Genomic DNA, 27,966 nt, shown 5'->3' on the forward strand with positions numbered 1-27,966 from the left:
TCACCAAAGTTGTTTATTTATCTAATATACGCATACAACAAACAGCAAACAAATATATGACAACTGCTGAACTGGGTTTAGAAACTTGGCAAGTGAATGACTACAGTGCATTCCTAACCAATGAAGCCACTTGTCATAATGGAGTAGACAGCAATTCAGCATCCATGTTACCAGGCGCTGACTGACAGCAGCTCCCTCGTACCAATGCCATGACTAAGGACCTATAGATTGAACTTTCGTCTACTCGTGTCCATCTCATGCCTTTTGTGAATCCACTCATACTCACCGTATTTAGAGTCAAATGTGCCTTTTTGTAGAGAACGTAGCTTCAGGGTGAACTTTGGCCCGAGTTCATGCAACCCGCATTTCTTTGCATTGCGAAACTAAAACAAAAAAGATTTTGGTAATCGCATTTTGGGACAGGATGGATCATGAGCGGTTACCAAGATAACTATTACATTCACAAATCTGAAGCAAGGAAAACAAATGAAGGAAAGACAAATCAGGGCAGACACAGACTGAAATATGAAAATGCAGTGAAGGGTAACACGAAGTTGAAGTAACTAGACACAAACAGATGGCAAGAGAAGGCAAAAAGCAAAGGTACATAGAAGTGAATGACAAAGCCTAAACCGTGAGACTTGGTCATTGTCAAACGGCCGACTGCAAAAGAGTACCAGCAAAGACTTGAAATCTCATTCCTTCAATAAGAAAGGAAAGCACTATACATTTCACTAAAATGGTTACAGGGCATAGAGCTGGGATTTAATTAAGAGTTATTTCCACATGAACCAAATAACAATTACTTGAAACACTTGCGCACAAGCTGCTAGGCAAGTCGATGACAACCGTGGTTATGACACATTACTAACCTAATAGTAATGCTCTATGAAATGTGTCAAGTCTATTGTGTCCTGTTTCCTATCAATACGAGTAATATTGTCTCTATTACACTAGATCAAAAAAAATAAACAAAGTTTCATGTTAAAGATGTACGAGATCATTAGATCCAAAATCTCCTATTTTTAGCCGAACTAAGAATATTAAAATAGCCTAAGTTTTTACAGCATACACATACAGTCAAACATGGACAACTCGAACTTCACGGGACCGAGCGAAAGTGTTCGAATAATCAGAGCGTTCAAGTTATCAGAGCACTGTCACAAGTCCATGTATTTACTTATTTATTAGTAGATACATGTACATATACAAACTACAATATAAATCAAAAGCACAAATGGCTTGTTTCAAATTAAATGCTTCTAATGTAAAGTTTAAAACGTTTTTATCAAAAAGTATAGAGATTTTTCTATCACTTGAGATTGGTTTGTTGTTTGAGGTGATGTTATTGCCAGGACGTTTTTTTAGATTGACATTGGCAAAACTTGATCGTTGTTGAAATGCTCAAAAGAAAAGACATCTTTTTCTTTTGAGCATTTTACCCACGATCAATTTTGCCGATTTTTCTTGAAGTTTATGCAAAGATTACCTCACTTTTCCTTGCTTCCGAAGGGCGATCACTAAGCGGATGTTTGGTATAAATGAAATTTCACCAAACCTTTAGAAAAGTCGTTGACGAAAATTTTTTGCCGATGGTGGTAATAATGACGCTCATGAATTACGACAAGTTGAGGTTTACCTCTATGGCTTGGAATAAAGTGATTTTCTAAAGCGATAACAACCGTTTCGGTAGCCGTTGAGCAAAAAACTGTTCGAGTTAGCAGAGTTGAGGTCGAGTTATTTAAAGCAATTTATCATTACGTGGGAACGGACCAAAGAAACCGTTCGAGTTAACCATGTGTTCGAGCTATCCGAGGGCGAGTTATCCTCTTTTAAATAAAGCAGCTAACGAAAAGGATTCGTTAGTGTAATATTCATTCAAGTGCTGCTGATAAAATCTAAAACTGGTGAGGTATTCAATGCAGTCAAGCTGCTGAATCTATACCATTAGAAAACTTGTGGAGACAATTAGAAAATCAGAATAGGCGTAGTGATAAAAGTTCATGCGTTTACAGATGCAACCATTACAGTCAAATCTCATAGAAAAACTGAAACGGATCTCAGCATGTGATTATTTTGTCTGCACATGTGATTTGGACTGCTTAATTTGTTTACTAGTGGCAGTAACCAATGATTATATTTGGTGACAAGCAACAAACAAGCTTGTTTGGTGGGCCACTTTTATATTAGAAGAATCCAGGTTAGTACGTAAGATGCCTATATGAAATAGTAAAGTGACGAATTTGACTACTGGTGCAGCATGAACCTCTGGATTTGTGCATACAGAAGTTTCAAGCTGACCAATTGGGTAATGATTCTTTATTTTCGGGATTTCTTAAAGCAAGCGTACCAAAGACTCAAACTTATTTCTTACTCATCCAATTTTTCAGTGAATTGAATTGTGGTTATGCTGGATTTTTTAAGTTTTTCAATCTTCATTGTGAACTTTAGACAATATTTCCTTCTGTACTTGTTCTCTGTTCCATTCCTCTCACAGTTAGGATTGTTGTAGAGTATTTTTAGTTCATTCTTCGTCTTCAGTCTGTAGCATTATAGACTCCTTTTGAGCTCTCATCTCTTTCCTCTGTCAACTCGCATTTCTGGGTCTGAGACTTTTCTTGAATTAAAGTAGTTGCTCATTTGATAGAATTTTGCGAAATACTAATGCCAATGTTTTTTGGTTGACACAATAGGTGCATGGCATTTCCATCTACTCAGATGAAGAGCCTCCGCAACAACAATAATAATTGCAGCAAGCCTGCTGTTATTGGCCGAAATCGAAACTTACCAGTGGGCTCAGAGTAGATGAGTCAACAGACAACATTGAAGTCTTTTTGATGGTCAACAACTGAATTTGTGAAAAAACTCAAACTTTATCCAATATCTTTATTTTGGTTTTTTTTCTTGCATAAAAGAGAACCAATCAAACCCATCTGCAACATACTCATCCACAGCGGCATTACAAGAAAACTACTGTTTGACTATTTGAAAAATGAATATAGCCGAAAAAGAGATGACAAATGGCTAATAACAATACAGACTACTTATGAGCCTACGCTGAAATACTCACTAGAGATAACGACTATAAAGTAATATTGAAAAAGAAAAATGTAAAAACACTGAAATACAGTTCCGATTTATTATAAGCAAAGTCTAGCTGAAAAACTGCTTAACAGGAATGCAACAGTAATAATCACGATGTCAGTTGGTCAGCCTTGTTTGTATGTGAGAATTTAGTAGCAGGTGATTTGAGACTAAATTTGCTCACAGCATTTGCTTGAAGACCTGTTATTCAATAGTAGTCAAGGTTATTATTGGGTCATTGATAATTCTGATTTATTTTACTTAATCGAGACAAACAGATGGTTTATCTTTTACAGGTAATTTGGCCAATATCAATCGACAACCTATATCCAAAATTATCTAGAAACATTACCATGATAAACTGACATTGAGTTTAACTTTCTTTGCACTACTTCTATCACCAATGTCGATGTGACAAGTCGACTATTCATCATAAAAATCATAAACAACACCATCTGCAGCTACTGCTCGGAAAATCTACGTTCTTATAAAACTCAGATCGGCTTGTAATCTTATTTGATAACGTTACACTGACGAAATAACATATATGGTAATAAAAGTGCTTCACAAACGATTGCTATTCAAGGGAGTCAAACTTGCAACATTAAACTTACAATACCAACACCTATGAACTACACCTATCCGACTGCCATATGGATTGCAGAATCTTTACTATAATAAGAGCCGTGTTTCATGCCGCTAAAAATTCTCCGATGATGGAAGAGTTACAAGAGGATACAGCCAGAGCTTCATGCGCTACCTACAGCTTATTTAATGTGAAAAATCAGGCCCACTCTGAGCAACGCCTGCCCATAAGAACACTTGCCCTCAATGAACATGTAAAACGGTTTTGTTGTGAAAGCGGTGTAGACACTTGCATTGCAAATAAAAGAAATCCTAAGCAACGCCAGGCTTACTGTAGGTAGTACACTCATTGTTCGAGATTTTTTTGGTTAGCTTTACAGCTGTTTGGTTTACATATTTGAAATCAGGACAAAATCAGGATTAATTTAATATATAATTTATGATTACCGTAAGTCCTCATGCTCAAGCAGCGCGGCTTGTGCTCAAAACCAGATGACTCACGAAAGAAAAAATAATCCTCCAACAAGCCTCGTATGCCCACAGACCGCGGCTAATGACTGAGGTTTTGTCGCCCTTGACCCTTTCAGGAGCGAGAGTGTTGAGAAGAGTTTCGCTATACCCCCCTTCCTCTTGAATAAGAAAACAGGCTACAACAGTACGCGTGAAAAGAATTTTCTTTTACTTCCAAGTTCGAATTAAAATTCCTAAACCCTTGCATCAAGAACTTACTTGCCATGTCTCAGCTAGATTTTTGTTGCACTGTTAGAGGTTTCACGTTAATGGAAAGATGCGGTCAGGAAAGAAACGGTTTTAATGACCTATGACTGTGGTGAGTTAAACATTAGCGACAAATTCTTCGTTAGTTTAAAGTATTCCATAAACATGACCTTGAAAATAAACGAGTAGCTTGCCAAAATCCCGTACATAAAAGTATCATGGCTGCGATTCTATGGTTATAGCGCGGAACTGAGCAGAGACCGCATTTATCGAGAAGCCGCCCTAAGCCTCACGTAAGTTTTAACCATTTCAGTCATACAAGCCTCTGTGGAGGCTTGGAGTTGTCTGCACACAGTCCTCCTAGCCTCTGTAGAGGCTTTAGTGTAACTCTATTTGGAATAGACTAATTTCAGCCTTTGTCCAATCCAAATGAAGTCTTAGAGTAGCCAACCAATAAGAAGAGATGCTAAGCTTCCCTTATTGGCTAATATTGAACCATGTTACAATGAAAGTTTTCTGAGTGAAGGCCAATGAAAATATACGGAAGGAAACTCACAACTACGCGGCCATTTTTGATTGTTGAAAGTTGTAACATTTTGAAGTGCTGGCTTATTTATGGATTTTTCTAGTGATTTTGAGTATGATTTAGATGATTTTGTGGACAATGCTACTGGAGCTCATCCTAGAACAAGGGACATTGTTTTTGATGCTGATACTGGTGATGATGACTCACAATTAGGTGCTGATTTCGACTGGGATTCAGATTTGGATCAGCTGGACTCAAATTCTACTAGTACTGCTACTACTAGTAGACCTACTAGTACAACTGATACTGGAGCTGCTAGTACTAGTACTGCTACCAACATTCCTACTGGAGCCTCTGGTGATGACGGTAGTTCAGGAAATCTGGCAGCACTAGGTTATCTGGGATTCATCCTGTCTGACTTGGATAATACCCCAACACCCACGTTCGACTGGCAGCCTACTGAGAAAGTAATGTGCAGCCCTAACTTTGACCCAGCTGCACCACATGGACCAACAAGAGTAATGCCTGCTGATTCAAAGCCAGCTGACTTCTTCATGCTGTTCTACGATGAGAAACTTTTACAATCAGTATGTGATTTCACGAACGAGAATGCTGCCAGACGAAAGATAAGCGAGAGTACCATCCACAGCGGTTATGGAAAGTGGACTAAACTCAAGACAGACGAACTCCGAGCGTTCTACGCGCTCCGAGCATTCATAGAAATGTTCTGCAAGGATAGGCAGCGAAGTATCTGGAGACCGCAGTACGAGCTTCTCCAGATGCCTAAAGCTTCAACTGTCATGTCATTACGACGGTATGACCAGATAAAACGTTACCTGCATTACTGTAATGAAGAGACGTCAATTCAGGATCGTAGCCATCCTGAATATGACAGACTTTACAAAATCAGGTTCCTCATCAACCACATGAAAGAGCGATTCACAACAGAGTACTCTCCCTCCCAGGATCTGTCAGTAGACGAGTGCATGATTCCTTTTCGGGGTCGCTGGAGTGGGAAATGTTACGACTCCTCAAAGCCAATCAAATGGGGAGTGAAAGTCTGGATGGCGTGTTGTGCTTTCAGCGGATATGCGCTAAACCTAGATGTCTATTCTGGGAAGGATAGAGACTTTGAGGACTTGACCACAGTGAAAAACTCTGCCGCAGTAGTACTGAAACTAGTTCAAAGTTACTGGGGTCGAGGCTACCATGTAGTTACTGATCGCTACTACACGTCACCTTATCTTCTCCACTGGCTACGTGAGCTTCAGATGTCTGGTTCTGGTACATGTATGACCAACCGAAAGGAGTACCCAAAACAGCTAATAGCCACCAAAGCGGAAGCTCGGAGGTTGGAGCAAGGGGATTCTAAGTGGCTCCAGTGTGCGAAAACAGGAATTGTAGCAACCCGCTGGAATGACAAGAAACCGATCTACTTCCTGTCAAACTATGTCAGAGCTGAGTTGTCTGAGCCACCAACTGTAATCCGTAGAAATAAGAAAGGTGAGAAGCTGACAGTGAAGGCCACACCATCCGTCATCGTATACAATCAGATGATGGGTGGTGTGGACCTCAATGATAAAATGGCAAGACTCGATCGCTCTCGAAAGTCATATAAGTGGTACGCACGAATCGACCGCAAATGCTTTCACAGGTCCCTGTACAATGCTTATGTGCTCTATAAGCATGGCCAGGAAAAGCCGATGGAATTCAGAGACTTTGTCCTGCAGATACTGACGACATGGATAGGTGAAAAGTCATTCTCTCGACAGTCAACTAGGACAAACACACCAGCTGCCACTCCCAACAATCCGGAGATACGTCTAGACATGAGCAAACTACACTGTCCCGAGTGGCCTACTGATGGGTCAAAAGATCACCGCTGTGCAGTCTGCCAGAAAAAGTACCTGATAGAATCGCAGCAAAATCCAGAGAAGGCTTACAAAGACTTACAACACAAATCAGTCAAGAGTTCAATTTGGTGTGAAACCTGCAACGTGTACTTGTGCATCAAACGCGGTTCAGACTGCTGGAAAGCGTACCATACCAGAGTTCAGTATTGGAAGTGAAAATCTCGAACATTTCCTCTTTTTTTGCAACTTCGTCAATCCTCTGTTATGTTTTCAGTCATGTCATAATAATAAAAATAATGTCTTTGAAATCATGTACCATTGTGTTTTTGTCAAATTTTTATATTCACCAAGTTTGACATTCTATACATTCTTCAGTAATTGAGCTACAATTTTGCTACTTATACCATTAGAAAGCCCAAAGATTTCTGATTTGAATGAATATAGGTGTTCTTATAAGAAAAGTTACTCCCAGATGGTCTAAATGACAATATTGTAAAATGAGACATAAACCTTCACTCTAACAATGAGAATGGAGAATAATTAGATAATTGCTTAATGGCTTGGGGACTGAAATGGTTAAAAAGTTGGCTTTAGCCGCGGCCTATGACTTTAAACCAGAAGCCGCGCCTAACGACAAGCCGCGCGGCTTGAGCATAAGGACTTACGGTATAGACTAAATTCACAATGAGTAACAATGTCAGAATTTTAGTTTTTCAACAAAGCGGTTCCAGTTTATTTCGCGCATTAATGTACACACATGATCTAGAAAATGTACACGCATGATCTAGAAAATGTACACGCATGATCTATAAAATGTACACGCATGATCTAGAAAATGTACACGCATGATCTAGAAAATGTACACGCATGATCTAGAAAATGTACACGCATGATCTAAAAGTGCTTTCACAAGCTGCCTAAATGAGATATAGCTTAATTATAGCAAGAAGATTCAGGGGATACAAATTTAATAATTCAAGTTTACATGCAACACAGTTAATCAGTTGTAAATACAGTGCACCCTCTGGTTACGATGACCCTGTTATACAATTTTTGAAAAAAATAAGAATTAATTTAATATATAATTTATGGCTATTGACTAAATTAACTATGAGTAACAATATTGTAAATGAGAATTTTAGTTCTCAAACAAAGGGGTCCAGTTTATTTCACACACTATTGTGTACAGTAGAACCGCTACTTACGAAAGTAATATGTTCTGGAAGTAGTTTTGTAAGTAGAAAATTTCGCAGGTAGAAACTGAATTTATTATCTATAAATGCCCTAATACGTTCCAAGTCTACACAAAGTCTGATAATACAATGGTACAAACTATAAATACGAGTATAGTAATACCCCAACAAGTGAGCTTATGCATTCTGGGACTGAGCTCGTATGTAAATTTACTCGTGCCTCAAGGTACTATTGCATATATAAAATAACTAAACACAAATTAATCTGTTACCATACTATGATAAAACCACATATAATGTAGGATATTGCCAAGGACAAACATGTTTTTAATTTTTGTAATTCAGTACTTACAGTAATAATTTCTCATATTTAAACTTACTAAATACAAATTATCGGCTACCATACTATGAAAAAACCACATAATACAGAATATAACGATGGAAAAACGAGTTTTAACTATTATAATGTAGTACATACGCTAACAAAGTAACAAATAGCTATTTAGTTGTTAAAATCTGCAACAAAATGTAACATTACTATGTACACTTCTAAAGGTTTTTACTTTCAAAACAGACGTAATGACTAATAATGGTAGTCTGAGATAGACTTGGCAGAACCGTGTTAGGTACACTAGACTTTTACGACGTAACAAAAACTTTGAATTCAACTTAAATGAATCTTACTAAACACACACTTGAAGTTAAGTTTTAATCTTTTACTAAACTTACTTTAAGCTTTTTGTCTTAAACTTCTGACTATCTGTTCCGGTTTGGCGCTTTTTGCCTCGCATTCACTATAACTATTAGTGAACCTTTTAAAAGCTTTTTTTTAAACTAATCTGAGGAGAAAGACCGATTGCTGGCATTCTCGAAAGCGGCCTCTTGCTTACTTGGCCATATTGTGGCCATCAAGAACCGGCTTGTATCTCAAAAATTCCTCACATCTCAATTAAGAAACTAAGCCAAAATGCTGCTCACATCTCGATTTTCTCATATGTTGGAGCACTAGTATGCCGAAGTATGACCGCAATGGTTAAAACTTTAAGCAGATACATGTTAGAATTATATTATTACATAATAAATAGAAAAAAGACACAACGAAAAAGAAGAGACGAATGATGAATAAGAACTGAATGATATGCTTGTTTGGTACCTTTGGCGCTGGCTGTCTAGAAGTCTAAGAAAAGACCACGGGACGTTGGGGGATGGCGATCAGAAGAAATTGTTGTATTGTTGTTTTGCCCAGAATAAGTTATTTCAAAAAAGATTTATTTATATATTTTTGCGGTCTTGGTTTGGTTTAGTGAGTAGAAATGTAAGTAGAAAGATCTATATACATTTCATAAAAACTTTTATCATACAAAAACCGAACTTGAACTGGTAAAAACAAAAGTTGTCCTACAATGTATGCAATATGATAGCTCCAAATTCTACAATGAACCAAAACAAAACACTAGTCATTTACTGATTTTTGATAGCAAATAAAATTGAATGAGAAGTCTTGTACATTGTACCCCACAGGAAAAAAAGCTGCCAGGATACGAAAGGCCCTTCATATCTAGAATCTTGATTTCGCAAGTAAAAGCAAAAAATTCCCCCACAAAAGGTTTCATAACTTGAAAATTTCATATGTAGAGTCCTTCAAAGGTAAAGGTTTCACTGTATAAGAATTTGAATTCATAGTTAAACATGTCAACTGACAAGATGACAATGAAAGCATTACATCACATGATCTGCTGTAGATAAGTAAGCTCACCTGATAGCGGTGGTGTCTGAAAAAAATAAAATCCCTCTGATTATGAAAAGTAACGACTCTGCGGCCATTGAACTGCGGGTCATGCGGAAAGAGGGAAGCAAACACTCTCCCAACCGTCTGGCCGAGCCGAGTGTTGAAATTGTTCAGAATTACTTCAGGTAAGTGTTTAGTTGGGTCGCCAGCCTTTCGTATCTCAGTCTGGAAGGGAGATAAGGTCAAAACTCACCAAGCTGATCCCTGAACACGCATACTCTTCTAGCAAATAGTGTGATAATAATTCTAAAAGTGCATTTAGTAACATTTCCAGTAAAATTTGCAAATTAGCGCAGGATAGCCAAACCTCAACATATGATGTTAACCAAGGTCAAGGTGATTCAAGTCTTGGTTTGTCTGTATTGATGCATAAGCATGGCCGTATGAAAGCTTTTAGACAAAATACGGTATCTCTATACCAAAAAAACTCTCATTTCAAGTAGGCAATTCTTAAAGTGTACGTTTAAATAGCCTGTAGTTTTATGTTAATGAAAATTATCATTAATTTATTAATGATATAATTTATTCATAATTGTTTTTAGTAAAACCAGGTTGAAATTTGAATTTAGTTTACTAATGCTCGAGTTGTTCTTTTTTGAGATACTAATGCAAACTGAACAGATCAGCAATCCTTGTACTCTGCTGTTTTGTATTGCCCAGACTAGTAGTATGTTTGGAGCAAATGTAGCGTTAGATAAGTTTGTTATTCGTTCAATATAATAAATGTTCCCTGGTTTGTTTTAGTTTTCAGATGTACGAGTATATGGCCCAGCTGCTATGCAAAATTAACCTGAAACCTCTACACAAGTAATCTATAAGCAGTGAATTCCAGAAAAGAAGCTATTTTTAGACCATGAAAACACGGAGTGCGATTTTCCTAAGCTCCATTACTCCTTGTCTTGTCTACAACGCTTGAATCCCTCTACAAAAATCCCTACTATTCCTTCATGTGCAAGCAAATTCGGGACTTTCACATGATGGATTGAAACAAGCACATGGCAACTGCTGTATTTCAGGCCTAGACGTGACCGGACTGGAGAAATCTGAATTAAAAATTTATTAGAAAAGCTGTTTGTTTCAACTAAACAACCCTGCTGTCCAAGTTTAAGGATTTTGGATAAGTCTCCAAATTCGTGGATGGTTGTAGCACTACGCGAATGCATATTATATTATGTTCCTCAATGATAACCATGGATATTTTTGTTATTTTGCCATGTGTTGCCCTCTCTATATCCTGTAAAAAGCCCGACAGCATCCTAATACCTGTCTGGGCCAATAAATTTATAGTCCAAAAATATTTCTCAAAATAATTGTTCTCAAGAAAACAAAATACTTACTTCAAGCTCAATAACCACACTGACTTACCCTAATCTTAGATGTAGAAAGTTTAAAGTGTAACGTTGGCCCATCGGGCAGATGGGAAATAACCATTCCATTTGGTTTCTTTCTGTCTTCATTGATGACAATACAGTCTGTGTATGACCTCTCTTTTGCTCTTAGAATGATCTTCTTCAGGTCTTGATCATGTCTGCTAAAGAACTCTGTGTTGGGGATAGTGGCAGCCAGTTGCTTGCAGAATACCTAAACAGCATGAGAAGACTAGAGAGCAATAACCTTTACACTAGAACAGTCGTCTTGTCATCTGGGCTATAACTCTCGTCAGCAGGAGTTGCTGCCTCAATGTTGATTTATTGCATGAGGCCATGTTACGCTGAAGACCCGTAAACCAACAGAACCGAGCAATGTAAAAAAGTACTTCAACTGAGGAGGATTTGTGTAGATTGATATTTCATCACAGTACTTTGTGTAATGAATATGTTCCAAAATACGACAAAAACTCTTCAATAACTCGGGTATCTATGGAAAATATTACAACTTTTGTCTACATTGACATCAGCTTGTTACCCTGCAATAGCCTAAGGTTTAGATTCATCCTTGACACCTAAACTGTTAGTTGGTGAGTACTTTTGCTTGGCCTGATAAGGACTGAATGATTAGAAAGGCAATCCAGTTATTTTAACTGTAGCAGATACCTCTTTGAAAGAAGTGGTACAAATTGTAGAGAATAAGGCCATGACAAGAAGAAAAAGGATTTAATTATAGTAAATGCATAAGCTACCTGTTCACTGGTGTCATGATTGCTCATTGACTGAAACTACCTCCTATTGTTACATGACAAACTACCAAAGCGTATATTCCAAAGCTTGTAGATTGCACCAGAAAAATGTCTCAAGATTTTGCAGTCAGGGAAGTAGCTTTACTTTGAATGAGTTCCTATTGGTGTGGCACCCCATGCCCAAAAACTTGAGCAAGTAAAACCAAAACAGTAAGTACCGTATATTCTCGCATGTAAGCCTAGCTGGCATATATAGCAGACCATAGTAAAACCACCATGAAATCAGGGAATTTATATGAATTCACATATAAGCCAACCCTATAAATTGTAACAGGCAGTATATATAATTATCAAAGCAAAAAGTTGCAGAAATGTAGCGACTTTTGCAGACCAAGTACAAAACATTTCTGATTAGTGAGTAGTTGTATAATTAGCCTATCATAAGTCTGCTTAGCCGAAAAGAAACAATCATGTGTTTGCGTTGAGCCAATGGAAAACATGTTTGCATAAAAACCGTTTACTCAGAATAATTAACAAGAAAGCTTATGATTTTTCTGTTAATCCGCTATTCAACCTAAATAGAATTTTAACTATTAAAAAGTTATACAAATACAAAGTACTGATAAAAGCACACAACACATTTTATGAAACAAACCAAAACAGGACCATAACACATTTAACTACTCGTCAAACAGACATAAACCTAAAAATACCATTCTTTAAATCAAAATCTGGTCAATGTTGTTTGGATTATCAAGAGTCATTGCTATGGAATCTACTACCGGTTACACTGCGTAAAATTTTAAATGCGAATTCTTTCAAAAATGAACTGAAGCGCTACCTCAGACAACCAGACTAGACTAAACTAACTAGACAGACTTCTGCTGACTCTACTTTCAGGTTCCGCGCCTTGATTAGCCTTACTATTGCGCACAGGGACCTCATCATCACCTTCCCTGGAGGGACTTTTTTTTCTATTTCTCTTGTTCTTTTATACTGTAAGAAACACTCTTCAATGAGTCTTCATATTATTTTTTGTAGTTATATTATAGATGAAAATAAACAAACAAACAAATCTCACACAGACCTTTGTTACGCTTTGCAAAAACACGGTTTTATAGCTGTTTCTTCTTCGTGATGATTGGATGCATTATAGCTACGCAGGTTTACAAATTATAGATCAATGAACTTCTGATGATTATCTATTGGACAATAGTAGCAGCGATAAGATCTATTTTTAACAGTAATTATAATAATGCAGTAAGCTATAGTAATAGTGGTAGCTCTTCGGACTCACAACATGCTTTGCTTGCCAACCCTGATAGTGTGAAGTGGACAAAAAGTGGCCAAACTCGCTCTGCAACACATTTGTGGCCTTTTTATGGCATTAGATGATGTGAAAGTTATTTGGCAAAGTTTAATGACAACAGTACTTATGTGCGCCGATGTCAAATTCTATTTTACCGAATATTTCATTGCCTCCACCAAAATTTTAATTTGGCAGAGAAAGAGTTAATGGTAGTTGTAACAATTATTATTGTTTTACGTTTATTAATAATGTTGAGTTAATAAAGGTTCGAGTTGTAATCGAGGAAATTAAGTTAACATAATGTCATGTTGTTTGCTTTCAATCAGTTACGTGAGTATAAGCCGGACCCATTAATTTGGTAAAAAAATTTTGTGCTCTGGAATCAGCTTATATGCGAGGATATAGAGTAGTAAGTCAAGCCTAAAAGCTTATTTCCTGATGATCTGACAAATCACACAAGCCTTGGCTTATGTTAGAAACCAACTGTTTTCTTCAGAACATAATTTCCAGTACACATAATAACATGTTCAGAGAGATACCAGTTCAATCCTGAGTAAGAACTCAATTATTTCCTAAAAGTTTGATACTGGTGATCGCCAGGCCAGTTTATAACAACTGTTAACATCAATACTAATTCTTGCTGGCGAAAATATTGCAGTCTGGACTACAATGATAATACTACTGTCTTCGTGCTTCAAGACCTTTTCTCTTTCTAATTGTTACTACACATTTTCAAGTTGCACAGATACTTTCAAGGCTCTTATTATAAAATATTCACAGTAAAGCTGCTGAGCTATACAATTGTTTCCAAGTAAAATAGGTGGGTGATAAGAGACATTACTTTTTGCATATAAAAACTGTCCATACTTGCATTATCCAACCAATCTGCATTGTATATTACAACTAGCCGAATGCCCACAGTTGCATGGATATCAAACACAGCTTATCAACAGTGGCAAATAATGTATTTGCCTGCCACTTGCCATTAACCTTGCACATTGCCAATGACTAATTTGAGTACTTACTAATAAGAGCCATGAGAGCCAGCTTTAGTGACGTTGTGTAATGCAGAGTGTTATACGTATTTTAACTGACATAGCGGCTCATATCACCTAATGAAATTATTGCATCTTGCTTAGCTTAATTGGTAAGGCTATCTCCCAACCATGAGGAGGTTCAGAGATCAAATCCAGCACGAAGCGGATATTTCTTTCCTAAAATTTAATAGCTATCGTTGGACAGACCGAACGACGGACTTTGAGATCCATATAGATAAAGCAAAATTATTTTTCATAGTGAGTGAGCGATTTGGAACAGTTTTAAATTTGTCAGTCTCTTGCTCAGAACCTGAAACTCAACACACTTTCAATAAATCAGATGCAAATTAACAATAGTAAATTAAACTAGAAATTCCCCTGTCATACAGCCCACGACCAGAGTGATATTGGAAAAAAGAAAGGGTACTGCTGGTTGAGAAATGTAATATTAGCAGTCAAATGGCACTGCAGTGCTATAGGAGAACTGCAATGGTAGCTGTAATGTACTGGGTGTTATTATGTACAACAAACAGCAATAATGAAAGGAAAAGATTATGTTTATATCTCTCCCTTGCAATAAGGGAAATACAATATTAGAAGTAAAATGGGAAGCTGCTGTGTAATATACACAGGCTGGGGGGCTGTATATCATTGGTCATAGCAACCATTATCAAGAAGTTGTGATATTTATCTAGATTTCTGTATTTATATCTGAAAAATTATCCTGAATTTAAAAATCTAAACAGATTTTAGCTGGTTGTCATAGAAATAGATGTAGGGGAGAGCGGGGTGAAATGGGACGCGGGGTACGAAGGGACAGGCCTGTTTTACCATGTAGGAATTGATAATCATGTGACTTTAATTGCCTAGGGGTCAAAGGTTACTACAAGCATGGTCCATAAATCATTCTCTTTGTTCCTGCTCTACCGGTAAATAAGCTATAGTAAAATTTATAATTTTGCACTACTTTTGTAAATTTTCATTTTTAGACGTATGGTGAATTTTGTTCTTGAAAGCATTGTTTGATTAGCATAAGTTTTAGTAGATTTTGAGCAAGAGGATGTTTAGTTTACCTTGTTCACAGTATTTTGGCCTGCTTGTCTGATTTTAAATAAAATTGTGACAAATAGTGACAAAATGGCGGATGGGGTAAGATGGGACAAAAAGTGTGGGTAAGATGGGATGTTCCATCTTACCCCACTGTCCTCAAATAATAGTCGGATGTAAGTATTATCTCAGGATCTCGCGCCTGCGGGATCTATCCGCCGAACAAAGACATATTTTCTGATGCTGATTTTACGCCGTCAGATGTTACAGACCGCCCAAATCCCTTAGAAGCTAATGAAACCCCTAGAAAATGTTTCTCAGAAGTTGAAGTCAGCAGAAAAGATCATACTTCAACACCATCACAGGCAGGCCCATCAGAGCCAATCACAAGCAGTGCTGTTACATCACATCATACCCCTGCAAAAAGCATCCAAACCCAAAAATACCCGAAAAAGCCTTAAACTCAAGTCAGCCATCATTACCAACACCCCTGAAAAAGACCGTTTCGCTGCCTTGCACAGTAAAAAGGCCCCCAAACTTGTCAGCAAAGTTAAAAAGCGAAAAGTTGTAAATTTACATGAGAGTGAAAGTAAAGAAGATGAAGTGGTGCTGAGCAGCAGTTGGAAAGCATTTCTCTTATACCTTTATTTATCTCTTCAGAAGACGAGAGAAATCAAGGTATTGAAGAGCAAACCGAACATGAAGACATGTCGATTGCTATTGGAAAGTTTGCTCTCGTCCAATTTCAGAGCAAGACGAGGGAACGCTATTATATGGGTGAGTTTGTGGAAAGATGTGAGCTCGAATGGAGGGTTGATTTTTTTACCGAAAAACCACCCAGGGTACATCATTCATCAAGCCAGCTCAGCAGGATGTCAGTTTGATTAAAGAGCAGCAAATCATTTTTCTGCTTCTACCTCCATCTACTACTGGAATCACTGCTTGAACACTTGGAAATGTTACATTCGCAGGACTGCCATCAGGTGTTAACATTGAGTATCCTTGGAACATAGATGGGTATATGTCGTTGAAATTGTTTGTTTAAATCACACTTTTGTAATTATACTGTCATATATACTATCTTCATACCTCTTCTATAAATCAAACATTTTATTTTATTCATACTTGTTTTATATTGAATCAAATGCCTTTAAAAGCTATTAAAATGTGTGTCCCAACTTACCCCCGCCCTGTCCCAACATACCCCGTACGCGGGGTATGTTGGGACAGTAGACATCCCATTAGATTATCAGTCGTATACAAAATTCAAAGAGGTCTACAACCTTTAATTTCAACAAACTGGTGGGTAATATATATCCACATGGGTTCCTATACATTCAGTTGTTTCTTTGGAATGGTTTATGAACTAGAGGTGGAAAACCAAAAATTGTCCCATCTTACCCCGCTCTCCCCTATATGTATAAGAGAATGTAGGCCTATTACTTAATTTTGCAGATATTAAAAGCAGCTTGGCAGTACCGTGATATTGGGCACAGCCACAGTATCATCAACAAAATCTTTAGAAAAATAATAACAGTAACATATTGTACACCATCGGTCACTATATACTTCGATCTTGTAAATTTGATTGATTATTCTTATAACTAAACCTTATAATAATCTTATAAAATTGAATAATTATTCTTACAATTAAATATTGCAATAATCTTATAAGAATCGTAAGAAAAATATCATCGTCAATTCCTTTACTTTCACTGCATTGGACATCAGTTGGAATATCAAAGTACTCATTATAAGTGTTCAAAATGTCAGAATCCGGTAGAATCGGCAAAAAAGAAATGGTTACTTTTCAGTATTTCTGCGTTAATTACAGAAACTATCGGCAATCGGACAATGCCATATACTGGTGAAATGTGCACGTTTTTCTCGTGAAATGCGCACGACTTAATGGTTCTACTCTCTGTCGCACGGCCTTATTGTTGTTTCATTGGCCAGTCTTAATTTTGATTAAAAAAGGTTTGTCAAGTTTTAATGGCGATTTTAGGCCAAATTAATCTGTCTATTATGTATAATCGGATCAGATTGCGTCAACTTTTCAAAGACTTGGTAACATATTTAAATAGGTTTATATGTGTTTTGTATCATCCCACGACCAAACAAGCGGGAGCGAGGTTTGAGAGTTTTTATGATAAATGCATGTGCACACAACTTACGAAAATTATTCACCAACAACGTCACAAACCCTTGTTTTGAAATCTCATCAACAAATTTAAACATCGTTTTGTAGAGTCGCTAAAGTATAATAGCGATACAAAGCACACATAAGCCTATTTAAATATGTTACTAAGTCTTTGTAAACCGTCGACATTATCTTAAAACTTACCCATCTGATCGGATTATACACAAATAGACAGATTTGGCCAAAAATCGTTATTAAAACTTGCTAAGCCTTACTCTTATCAAAGTTAAGACCGGAAATTAAAACACCGAGCGACAGAGAATAGAACGAGTAAGTCGTGCGCATTTCATAAAAAAATAATGTGCACATTTCAACAGTCTATAGCATTGTCGAATTGCCGAAGGTTTCTGTAATTAACGTAGGAGTACTGAAATCGTTTCATTTTTGCCGATTTCAAAGTAACTGACATTTTAGACACTTTTGTGTACTTTGGTATTCTAACTGATGTCCACCGCAGTGTAAGTAAAGGAAATGACGATGATACTTTTTTCTAACAATTCTTATGAGATTATGACGATATTTAATTATGTTTGGATATTCTTCTTGATACTTCTTGATATTGTTAGCTATGACGTTTTGAAATGTAAACAAAATTGTGCATTGGTTTTCTATTATTACTGTATTACTATTACTAAGTTTGGATATTTTTTTTGATACTTCTTAATATTGTTAGCCATGACGTTTTGAAATGTAAACAAAATTGTGCATTGGTTTTCTATTATTACTAAATTAATAATATTGGTTATTCTAATAATATCAGTGCATTTTACTTCTAATATTGGCCAATATTGCATTTCTCTTATTGCAAGGGGAAAAATAAAAACATATAATCTTTTCCTTTCATTATTGCTGTTTGTTGTATATAATAACACCCACACCCAGTACATTACAGCTACCATTGCAGTTATCCTATTGCACTGCAGTGCCATTTGACTGCTAATATTGCATTTCTCAACCATCAGGACCCTTTCTTTTTCCAATATCACTTTGGTCGTGGGCTGTATGACAGTGGAATTTCTAGTTATTATACTTAAGCGACTCTACACAAAAATGGTTAAATTTTTTGATGTGATTTCGGTACAAGGGTTTGGTAACGGCCGCTGGCGGATAATTTCTCGTGAGTTGTGTGCGCATATGTATTTATCATAAAGCTCCCAAACAATTGCTTCGCTCGTGTTTGGTCGTGGGACTATTAATACTCAGATGCTTCAAGTTCTCAAAAAACCAGATTTGGGCATCCAAGTTTCAATGACATCTGAGCTTATTATAACATGTTTGATACAAACAGGCATAGAGCATTCTAGGACAAATTAGGCTTCCATAATGAATATGTATATAGCTGTGTGGCTCATTGGTCATTCTGAAGCTTGATTTGATGGCTTGCAAGAAGTCAACCTAGACAACAAGGTGCTTGACATATGATAAAAATTCTTGGTCTTTATAGGCAGTTAGAAACTGAGCACACACGAAGTAATAATGTCTATCGCGAAGCTAAATTTACACTATTTCTCAAAACTTTTGATGTTATACTTTATATTACCAAAAGCAACATGGGTATTAAAAACACTTAACACCTTATAACAATTTTTTTATTACTAATTGGAATAGATGGTGACAACAAGAAGATGGCTGGTTTGATTGTATGGATGTGAATCTAAATGAGTATTCCATATGATCGAAACTATTTTCTATTTAATTGCACTAGCAATCTAGTGATCTAGACTGTCTGACTTGCATACAACAGGGTGGAGTTCAATTCTCAGAAGGGTCGCTGGTGGCAACAGAAATGATATCTAACGTTAAATTGCTTTCTGCAACTGCACATGTCTCCAGTCATCAAAATTTCTTTACCGTGTCCAGCCAAAATCAAAGAGTCATTGTTTGTGCCACGATGCTCTTAAAAAAGCCTCTGTTTGCAGTCAACCAAGCAGATATTCTCAATTTTCGATGGCTTGCTCACACACTTCAAAGCTCAGACAGCTAACCTCAATAGTTTAGCTACTTTGAGTAAAGAGAACTATGTAATAGATACTGCGAAGACTCATAAATATTCAACTCTCGAAAAGTCTTAAAACATGTTTTTGGCAGAAGATACTAAAACAGTATTGAGATCTACTACAAATGGATTATAAGGATAACAATGTGAAGGTTTATTGTTTACCCGAGTTCGAACACAAGGTTTGTCAGAGGTAGTGATAAGAATCTTGGGTTGAGTTTGACGATTAAAATATGGCGCCAATTCATCTGTCATCTGATCTGCCAGAACCTACAAGAAACTTATAATGTGCTGATGGAGCACACATACATGCCTTTGCATACCAGGTCAGACCGTAGTTTAAAACATTGACTATCGGTGTTGGTTGAATCTAGTCAGTATGAATGCGCTATCAATGACAAATATTTATATAAAACACTACAGAGTACTGACAAAAATTAAGAATATTTGATGACAAAAAAGCAAGCATCAAAATGCTTCACCCACTTAACGACTACCAGCAAATTCATGAACCGCAGGTTAAACAAATGTATCATGACGTAAGGAGTACCTAACAGCCCTGGGGGCACATCCTACATGTAGTAGCAGCTAGAACAATATAAATGTGTTCTTTATTCTGATAATTGACTACCAGAATAAAAAGCTGGTCAGGTCATGGAGACGTACGACCGGCTCAATTTAATCTTTACTATAATAAGAGCCATGTCTGTCTGTCCGGAGCGACGCCAAGAGCGTCAGGAAAACAGATTGCTTTTCTGAAGAATCAAGCCCGCAGTGTCCAATTCAAAGGCAAGCACGCTATCACTACACCCCTCGGTTGCTTTACCACTTTAAGGGATAATTATCCACATACTGATTTCTCATGACGATCTCTCGCAGTGCATGGGACTGGCAAACGTACTAGTAACAGATAACACAGCAGCTAACAACTCCAAGTGAGAAGATTAGCTACTTGTTAAAACTCACTTCTTCATCCCCTTCCACCATTGTTTCATCTGGTACTCTCTGATTCTCAATTGTTTTGGGTACTCTCTTTGGCGCAGCATCCTCGCCTAAATAAACAATCGCATTGGCGGACTTTTAGATATAAATGTAACTTCATATATGATAGCAATAGTTCTTATCATTGTATAAATTCATACATACTGAAGTACATTGGGTGCTCGACACAGCAGATTAATACGCTCAGATATTCGAGCCAAGTGTCGAAACTGTGTATGTTAAAACAAACATTCCTTTAAAAATACATTCAATCTTATTTGATTAATTTCAGAAGCGATAGTGATATACTTAAAATTACAAATAACATTAAAACATACATAGAGGTTTAACTGTTGACAATAATAACAATAATAGCCTCTTTTTAATTAATCATTAAAAGAGGCTATTATTTTATAAAATTCCTATATATATTTTATATTTTTCTTTTTTATCTATCTTTAATTATTCATTAAAAGAGGCTATTATTGTTACTATTATTTAAAGACACGTGGACATAAGAGTGGACCCAGTAATGCTCGTGGTTGGTGGTAACGGAACTGATAGAAATTTGAGGTTTGACTTACGTTAACTTACAATTGATATAGTTTAAATTAACTTACATATTTTTTAGTATTTGTACATCTTGCTTTTGGTTTTTACCACCTGTTTTACTTTTGCTCACAAAACTCAAATGTTTCAAAAATGTTTGAACATTTTATGTTGAAAATTACTTCATATGTCGAGACAAATATATAATCAAACTTTACACCGAGAAAAATCAGTATTTTATAGCTGGTCACAATTCGCGGTTCAACTGTGTTGGAGAGCCAATAAAAAGATAGATACAGTGAACCCTCAGGATACGATTATGATTCGTTTAAGGGTTGGTATCATATTGTGAAAAATCATGTAAGGGTGTAGAAACCATAGTAATTATATAATGCAGACATTCCCTGGTAAAAATCGTTAAAATTTTACATAAGTGTTGCACATATTAAAAATTAGTAACAAAATAGTATGTTAACCTTAGTAACTATAGTTACCTATAGTAACTTTATTGTATTTAGTGGTTATGATATGCAACAAAATGTAACATTATAATGTAACGTAGGAAGTTCTTACCTTCAAGACAGACGTGCGTATAACACAAACTCTAAATTCACCCCAAATAAGTTTAGCTTACTTAAAATACTTGAAGCTAAATCTTAGTATGTATATTTAGCTACTTAACTGAATTTCAACTTTTTACCACTAAAATTTTATTACTCTTCAGGTTCTGTCTACGTTTCCACTATAACTTTTACAAACCTGTTTAAAAAAACTTTCAACCTAATTTGACAAGAAAACCCGAACGATGCTGTTTTTGTGATGAAGCGGATTTTTGTTAGCAGGTTAAGGGAAGTTGTCTGACCACTAAACCTTCGACATAAAGGGATTGAAACTCCAACTTTGCCACTGGTTTTTAAGGGAAAACATTATTATCGTTTTACAGAAGACAATTGCTGAACTGAGAGAAATCGGTCATCGTGTCTCTTTTAGGCGTTGTGAAAATAATTTCGGCGAACAGCCTTTTGGCATCTTTGTTATTTTGACGTACATAATAAGCACACAGACTGCCAAATTTATGCTTGAGCGAAAACATTGTTGAACTTGTATGGTGAAAAAAGATTCGTGTGGTGAGGTGACAAAATCATCATGTTTCACCTACCAAGGCGAAAAAATTGTATATCAAGGCAATCGTATCCTGAGGGTGCACTGTACAGCCAAACCTCATCTCATGGCCACCTTTACATGCAAACTTTTTGACATAAACCATAAAATCAGAGCAAATAATTGCCTCGATAAACCAAGTAATTTTCGGCATACAATATCAGAAGTTTTTTGAAACATTGCAATTATGCAACTAAAAGCAAAAATACTGGTCAAGTTGAAGATATTTATTAGAAATAAAAATAAAATCCAAAACTATGCAGTTAACATTAACTAAAAATGTATATCTAGTGTAAGCACTAGGTTAGAGTAGCTTACACAGCATACCTTAATCACTCACTCTAGGATGGCACCTACGCATTGCTGAGTTTAAATTTACACCTGAGCGGTTCTATAAAGTAAAGTAACCGTAGTAATCTTTTTTATCAATTATTACTTTAATTATTTAGTTTGTAGTGTCTTTTATAACATGTCTTTTAACCTTTTAACAATTACCGTAAAACCTTTAATTGAACGGCACCTCTAATTGAATGGCACCTCTATTTGCACGGCACCTCCAATTGACCGCCACCCTAAGAGAATGGTTGAAAAATAAACCGCCACTCTCCAATTGAATGACACCTCCATGTGACAGCCACTTCGACATTATTTGATCTTTACGAGCCTATAATATCGACTGATCAGTAGAAAAGTGTTCACAAAATCGTATTAATAATCAATTGTTTATATCAATATCAGTTAATTCTCTCGTTGTTCAATTCCCAAGCTTTTCATTTCTTTTTTATTAAAACTTTGAAAGCAACACCGAAGCAATAATCAATAATAATCTCAGACTAGTAGTAGCTCTCTGTTTAACGCGGTCTTTCTACTTCGAAGTAGCCTACATTTATTAAAAAACGGCTCAAGTTTACGATGGTGGATGAGCTTTCAAAGCAACGCTATAGAAATAAAGACTGTCTCAGCTAATAGTAGTTCCTTGTATAACACGGTCTTGATACTTTGAAGTACATGTATACAAAAATCAGTTTAAATTTACAATGGTAAATGGAACTTTGAAAGCAACGCCATAAAAATAACTACTAACTGTCTCAGGCTAATAGTAATTTCTTATTTAACGTGGTCCTAATACTCCGAAGGACATGCATATAAAAACCGGTTCGCAAGTTTTGAACAATAGGTTACACAAGCAAACTTTTAGCAAGCAAACTATGCGTTGCATTAGTACTAAATGCAGCGTGTAAAAGTTTTGCTCTGCCAAAAAAATTGTTTGGATGCTAATATTAACTAGTTCAGCAGTGCAGAAGAAGAGTTGAGGCCAGAAGATATTGTGGAAGGAGTTGGACAACTAGAAGATGTTCATTTTATCGAAAGCAACAATCAGAACGCAGCTATTCGGGCAAACGATGGAAATAACTGTATTTTAAAAACGTAAATTTTTGTTTCTTTACGTAACATTATAAGTATGGTTCGTTTATGTCACTTGCTCATGAATATATATTTGTATCATTTGATAGATTATTGTTGTATAACTTATAAATATGCAGATTTATAGTATGTTATTTAATAGCATCCTTACGGCTATATTACCACAGATTATAATGGATCGATGCTCATAACTCCACTTCTATTGCACATAAACAGCTAGTTTTGGCTGCAAACTGTAGTAAACATATCAGTGAGTACAATGAGCTTTTATTCAACAATGTTAAATATAAATATAAAATATAAATATGTTTTCAAATTTTGAATGAAATAAAATATGAAAATTCCAACAAATTGCAAAAAAGAACACAGGCTATAATATCATCGCAGGTCAATCACAAGCAATAGATAGCAACTGGTAGATATTTCTCAGCTTCTCGATGCACATTTATTAAAGATCTTTGACAAGTTAGATGTAAGTTGCAGATTTATTGCATCCAAACGGTTTAATATCGCTCGACCGGAAAAAAAGGGCAAAATATAGGCGACATCCGCTTCGCCCATAATAGGGCTAAATTTATTTTCCGAAAATTCTGACGAGCCATTTGAAAAATAGACAGCCAGCCTCTATTTGAACGCTGCCTCCAATTGACCGCCACCATGGAGAGGTTGATAAATAGAGCGCGATGGCGTTTAATTAGAGGTTTTATGATAAACTATTTTTCTTCAACACTGCCAGATATTTCAACATAACGTACTACAAATATGATCATCATTTTTAATAACATGTACTAGGTAGGCCTATTTAATATAGTGTAGTTACTTTATGGCATATTGCATAATATATAGTTTATTTGACGTCATTAGTATACAGATCACGCCACATATTTCTATCACTCACTCTATTATGAGGTTCTACAATAAAGTAACAATAAAAACATTCTTTTTACTGATGATTACTTCATTAACTTAATTTTTACACATAATTTAAGTTGTAAAATTGTATTTTCATGTCACTTTATATAATGCAATGGTATTAGCACTTCCTGAATCATCAAACAGTGCCCGTGCTGTTTTAAAATGTGAACTACTCATGCAGAGAATTCATTTTCTATATACCAATCTGAAATATCTTTGTTGTAATGACAAAAAATGGCTTCCTCCAGTACATTTATTTTGATAAGACATCAAAATTATTGCGGGTTAATAGATAATTCTCCAAACAATGAGTCAACCAACGATCAGTGTTTCTTCAATATTTAAAAAAAAGGTGTTTGAATGTTTATCGATAATTGTAAGTCTTAATTTTTGTGTGACATAACGCTGAACGATCTTCATGTCCTAGTGTATGATGCCTCACTTATTTTTTATAACTTGTGCTCTTTGTGATTATTTATGTTTCAGGGATGATACCAATTTCCAGGTTAAAACTGCATGCATCCAGAGTTCATTGTAAGAAAGCCTGAAGACTGACATAACTGAAGACAAAGTAGGATGAACTTTTATTTGTGGCAATGCATGACCTGCAATAAACTACTTTTTTCAAAAATTGCTGCTGTGCATATGCCTCACTAGTCATTACTCTGAAATCTATCCAAATTTACTGCCAACAGCACCAACTGCTTCAACTGTCTAATAGGTTTTGAGTATTTCAAACCCCTTATCTCATATGTTTTGCTACATAAGTGATTCGCGGTACCATCAATCATTCTCAACCTTGTCAAAATTACTTTAATTTTCAAATTGGTCACTAGATCCTCATTCGTTTACAACAGCAATAAAACAACTTCACTCCTACTACCACCAGGTATATGCTGAAAGCCGTGGATCTCAATAGACTTCCAGTTCCATTTCAGAAACAATTTTCTGAATGCTCTCCGCAGATGTTCCGAAGACTGTCTTGTTAAAATATTATGACACTCATAAGCAGTAACAGAGTCTCCCAGCAGTAACAAAGTCTTGCTTTCTCGCCACTTATAGTACCCCGTACCGCTGCCGTTCTGCCTCACTCTCCTGATCTCTCTAAAGAAGTGACGGAGAGCTTTAAGCAACTTTTGCTCTCTTCCAAGTACTCTGATTTCCTTGTACGCTGCTCTTATTTTTGTACCAACCACCGGCACTTTCTGCTCCTATATGAGCTACTAACTCATAACAAATCAAGGTATTGTTTCGATCAATTTACTTCCATGTAAAAGCTAATACTTTTACATCTTACCTCTTCTTTCAAACACACTAGATCAAATGCAATAGGTGTGCCTCATAAATATAAATTAGCCAGTATTTGGTAGTTATGACATGATGGAGATGACGACTAGGGTTAGTGGCAGTGTGTTTGAAATGTTAGTTTACAGATTATGTGCAGGGTTAGTGGAAGATCTTTGATTTAAGTTCTCTAACGGTCTGTGGTAGGAAGCTGTTATGGTAGACAGGTTTCTTGGTGTATATCGTCTGTGGTTTTCTGTTGGCCACAGCTCTGGTGGAAACCATGGATGCCAGTCGGTCTTGTGTCAGAATATGATATGAGTTTGACAGTGCAGTGTGTTTCTCTTCGTTAGATAGAACACAAAATAGGAGTGTGTTTTCTTGCTTCTTTCAGCAAGTCTGTCAATTCCAAGTCATTCATGTTATTGTATAGAAGCATTAGCAAAGCAGATAGCAAAATGGAAAAACGCCTAAATCACCAGAGATATACGCGGTATTACAATAAACACCTAATACATCAGTGAACCATCAGAAAAACAATTATCATATACCCATGTACAAGCAGATTAAAAACCTCTGGTGGAAGTAACCCATGAGAAAAGAGACCTCAATTGATGTACCGGAAAAACATTAAAATGAAATTAGACCTCTATCAGACACAACCAAAACAATTAGTTTCGTCATCATTTTCAATATTTCTACTCCCGTGATGTACTTAAGACAAGTCTACTAAACTACTAACCCTATGCAACAAAAAGAACAGAACCTGAGAGCTTAAACACCTCACAGGCTAACGGAGACATCAATAAAAGAGAACAGCTCCAATAACTTTGTCTCTTTTCCAAGGGCCTGCTGAGACTCTCTCTTCTCCAAAGGCCTGTTGAGGCTCTCTCTTTCCCTCTGCCTGCTGAGGCACTTTCCTCTGCCTGTGAAGCCTCCCTCTCTCTTCCCTCCGCCTGTGGTGCCACTTTCTTTTTTAAAAGCTTGATGAGGCTCTCTCTTTCTCAAGGGCCTACTAAGGTTCTTTCTTTACTTCTGCCTGCTAAGGCTCAGACCTCTGCCTGTAAAGCCTTTCTCTTTCCTCTGCCTGTGGAATATTTTCCCTGCCTATGGAACCTTATTCTTCATCATCACCTGAGCATCTCTACTTCACTATCTTAACTGCCAAAAATCTATATCTATGGACTATAATGACTCTCGTTTGACTGTTGAAACTGACAGCTGTATGGGGGCGAGCAACATGGACATGACCATTTGAGTACGAGTGTAACTTTGATTTGCTATTTTAACCTTTTGTCATCGATATTATTGTTTAGAACTTTGTTATTTGGATATTTTAATTGTTTGAATTAGAGAATAAAGCAATATCTTTTACTGGTAAATATCAGTATTGCTTAAAACAGCTTAGCATCTTCGCTAGTACCTGAAACAGTAATAACCAAATTAGTCCACACAAGCTAAGCCAAAGTGCGAAAACTAAATGTAATCAAAATAGAATAAGATGACAAAGCAAATTCAACACTGATATTGTGTGTAGATTCGATTTAGTTATGCATAACATAAATTATCCCTAACCACCCACGACACCGTACAGCAGATAGGCTACACTTTGGCTTCCTTTTTTCAGATATATATCTGATTGTCTTGTTTTGTATCATCTCGACGTCATGGACGAGATTGTTAATTCGTGTGTCCCATACTGTAGCTGCATATTCAACATGTGGTCTACATAGAATAGTGTAAGCCAGAAGTCGTTTTACGATTACGGATCTGCTTTTATCTAAGTTATTTATTACCTATTGCTTTTACTTTTTCCTGTAATTTTTGCTGAAAGTTTCAAGAATAAAACAAGTATAAATAAAATAACAAAAATTATCAACCACAACGGCTAACCTAGCACATGTGAAGGCAGAAAATACTTAGACTATTGCCTAGTTGAAGAGCAACTTACCTTGTTCTTTTATCAATTTTTTCTTTGTTTTTTTTAGTTTTGACTTTGCTTTAGACTGTTCGAATTTAAGCTTTTTGTACAGCTCTTGACGACGCTTTTTGTTACGTATATTAGACACATTCCGAGATGTGAAATCTGGCTCTTTGATTTCATTTGATGAGGCAGCATGCTTTTCTTCCGCGGCCATCGCTTTATATATCGGTACATCTAATTATGGCACTTTTCCTTTTACATCATTCGTCACACAT

At 36.3% G+C, this 27,966-nt stretch overlaps 1 protein-coding gene across 1 annotated transcript; it reads right to left on the reverse strand.

Moving 5' to 3' along the window:
• LOC137408320 (ribosome production factor 1-like) lies at nucleotides 1–27,945 on the reverse strand. Its single transcript, XM_068094808.1, has 6 exons — nucleotides 27,719–27,945; nucleotides 20,419–20,504; nucleotides 19,618–19,722; nucleotides 11,113–11,328; nucleotides 9,715–9,912; nucleotides 1–383 (listed from the first exon to the last, which is right to left on the reverse strand). Exons 1-6 carry the CDS (start codon nucleotides 27,903–27,905, stop codon nucleotides 222–224), a joined length of 954 nt encoding a protein of 317 aa, XP_067950909.1. The 5' UTR covers nucleotides 27,906–27,945; the 3' UTR covers nucleotides 1–221.
• Between the last annotated feature and the right edge of the window lie 21 nt (nucleotides 27,946–27,966).

This window comes from Watersipora subatra, chromosome 11, assembly GCF_963576615.1.
Source record: "Watersipora subatra chromosome 11, tzWatSuba1.1, whole genome shotgun sequence".
NCBI lineage: Eukaryota > Metazoa > Bryozoa > Gymnolaemata > Cheilostomatida > Watersiporidae > Watersipora > Watersipora subatra.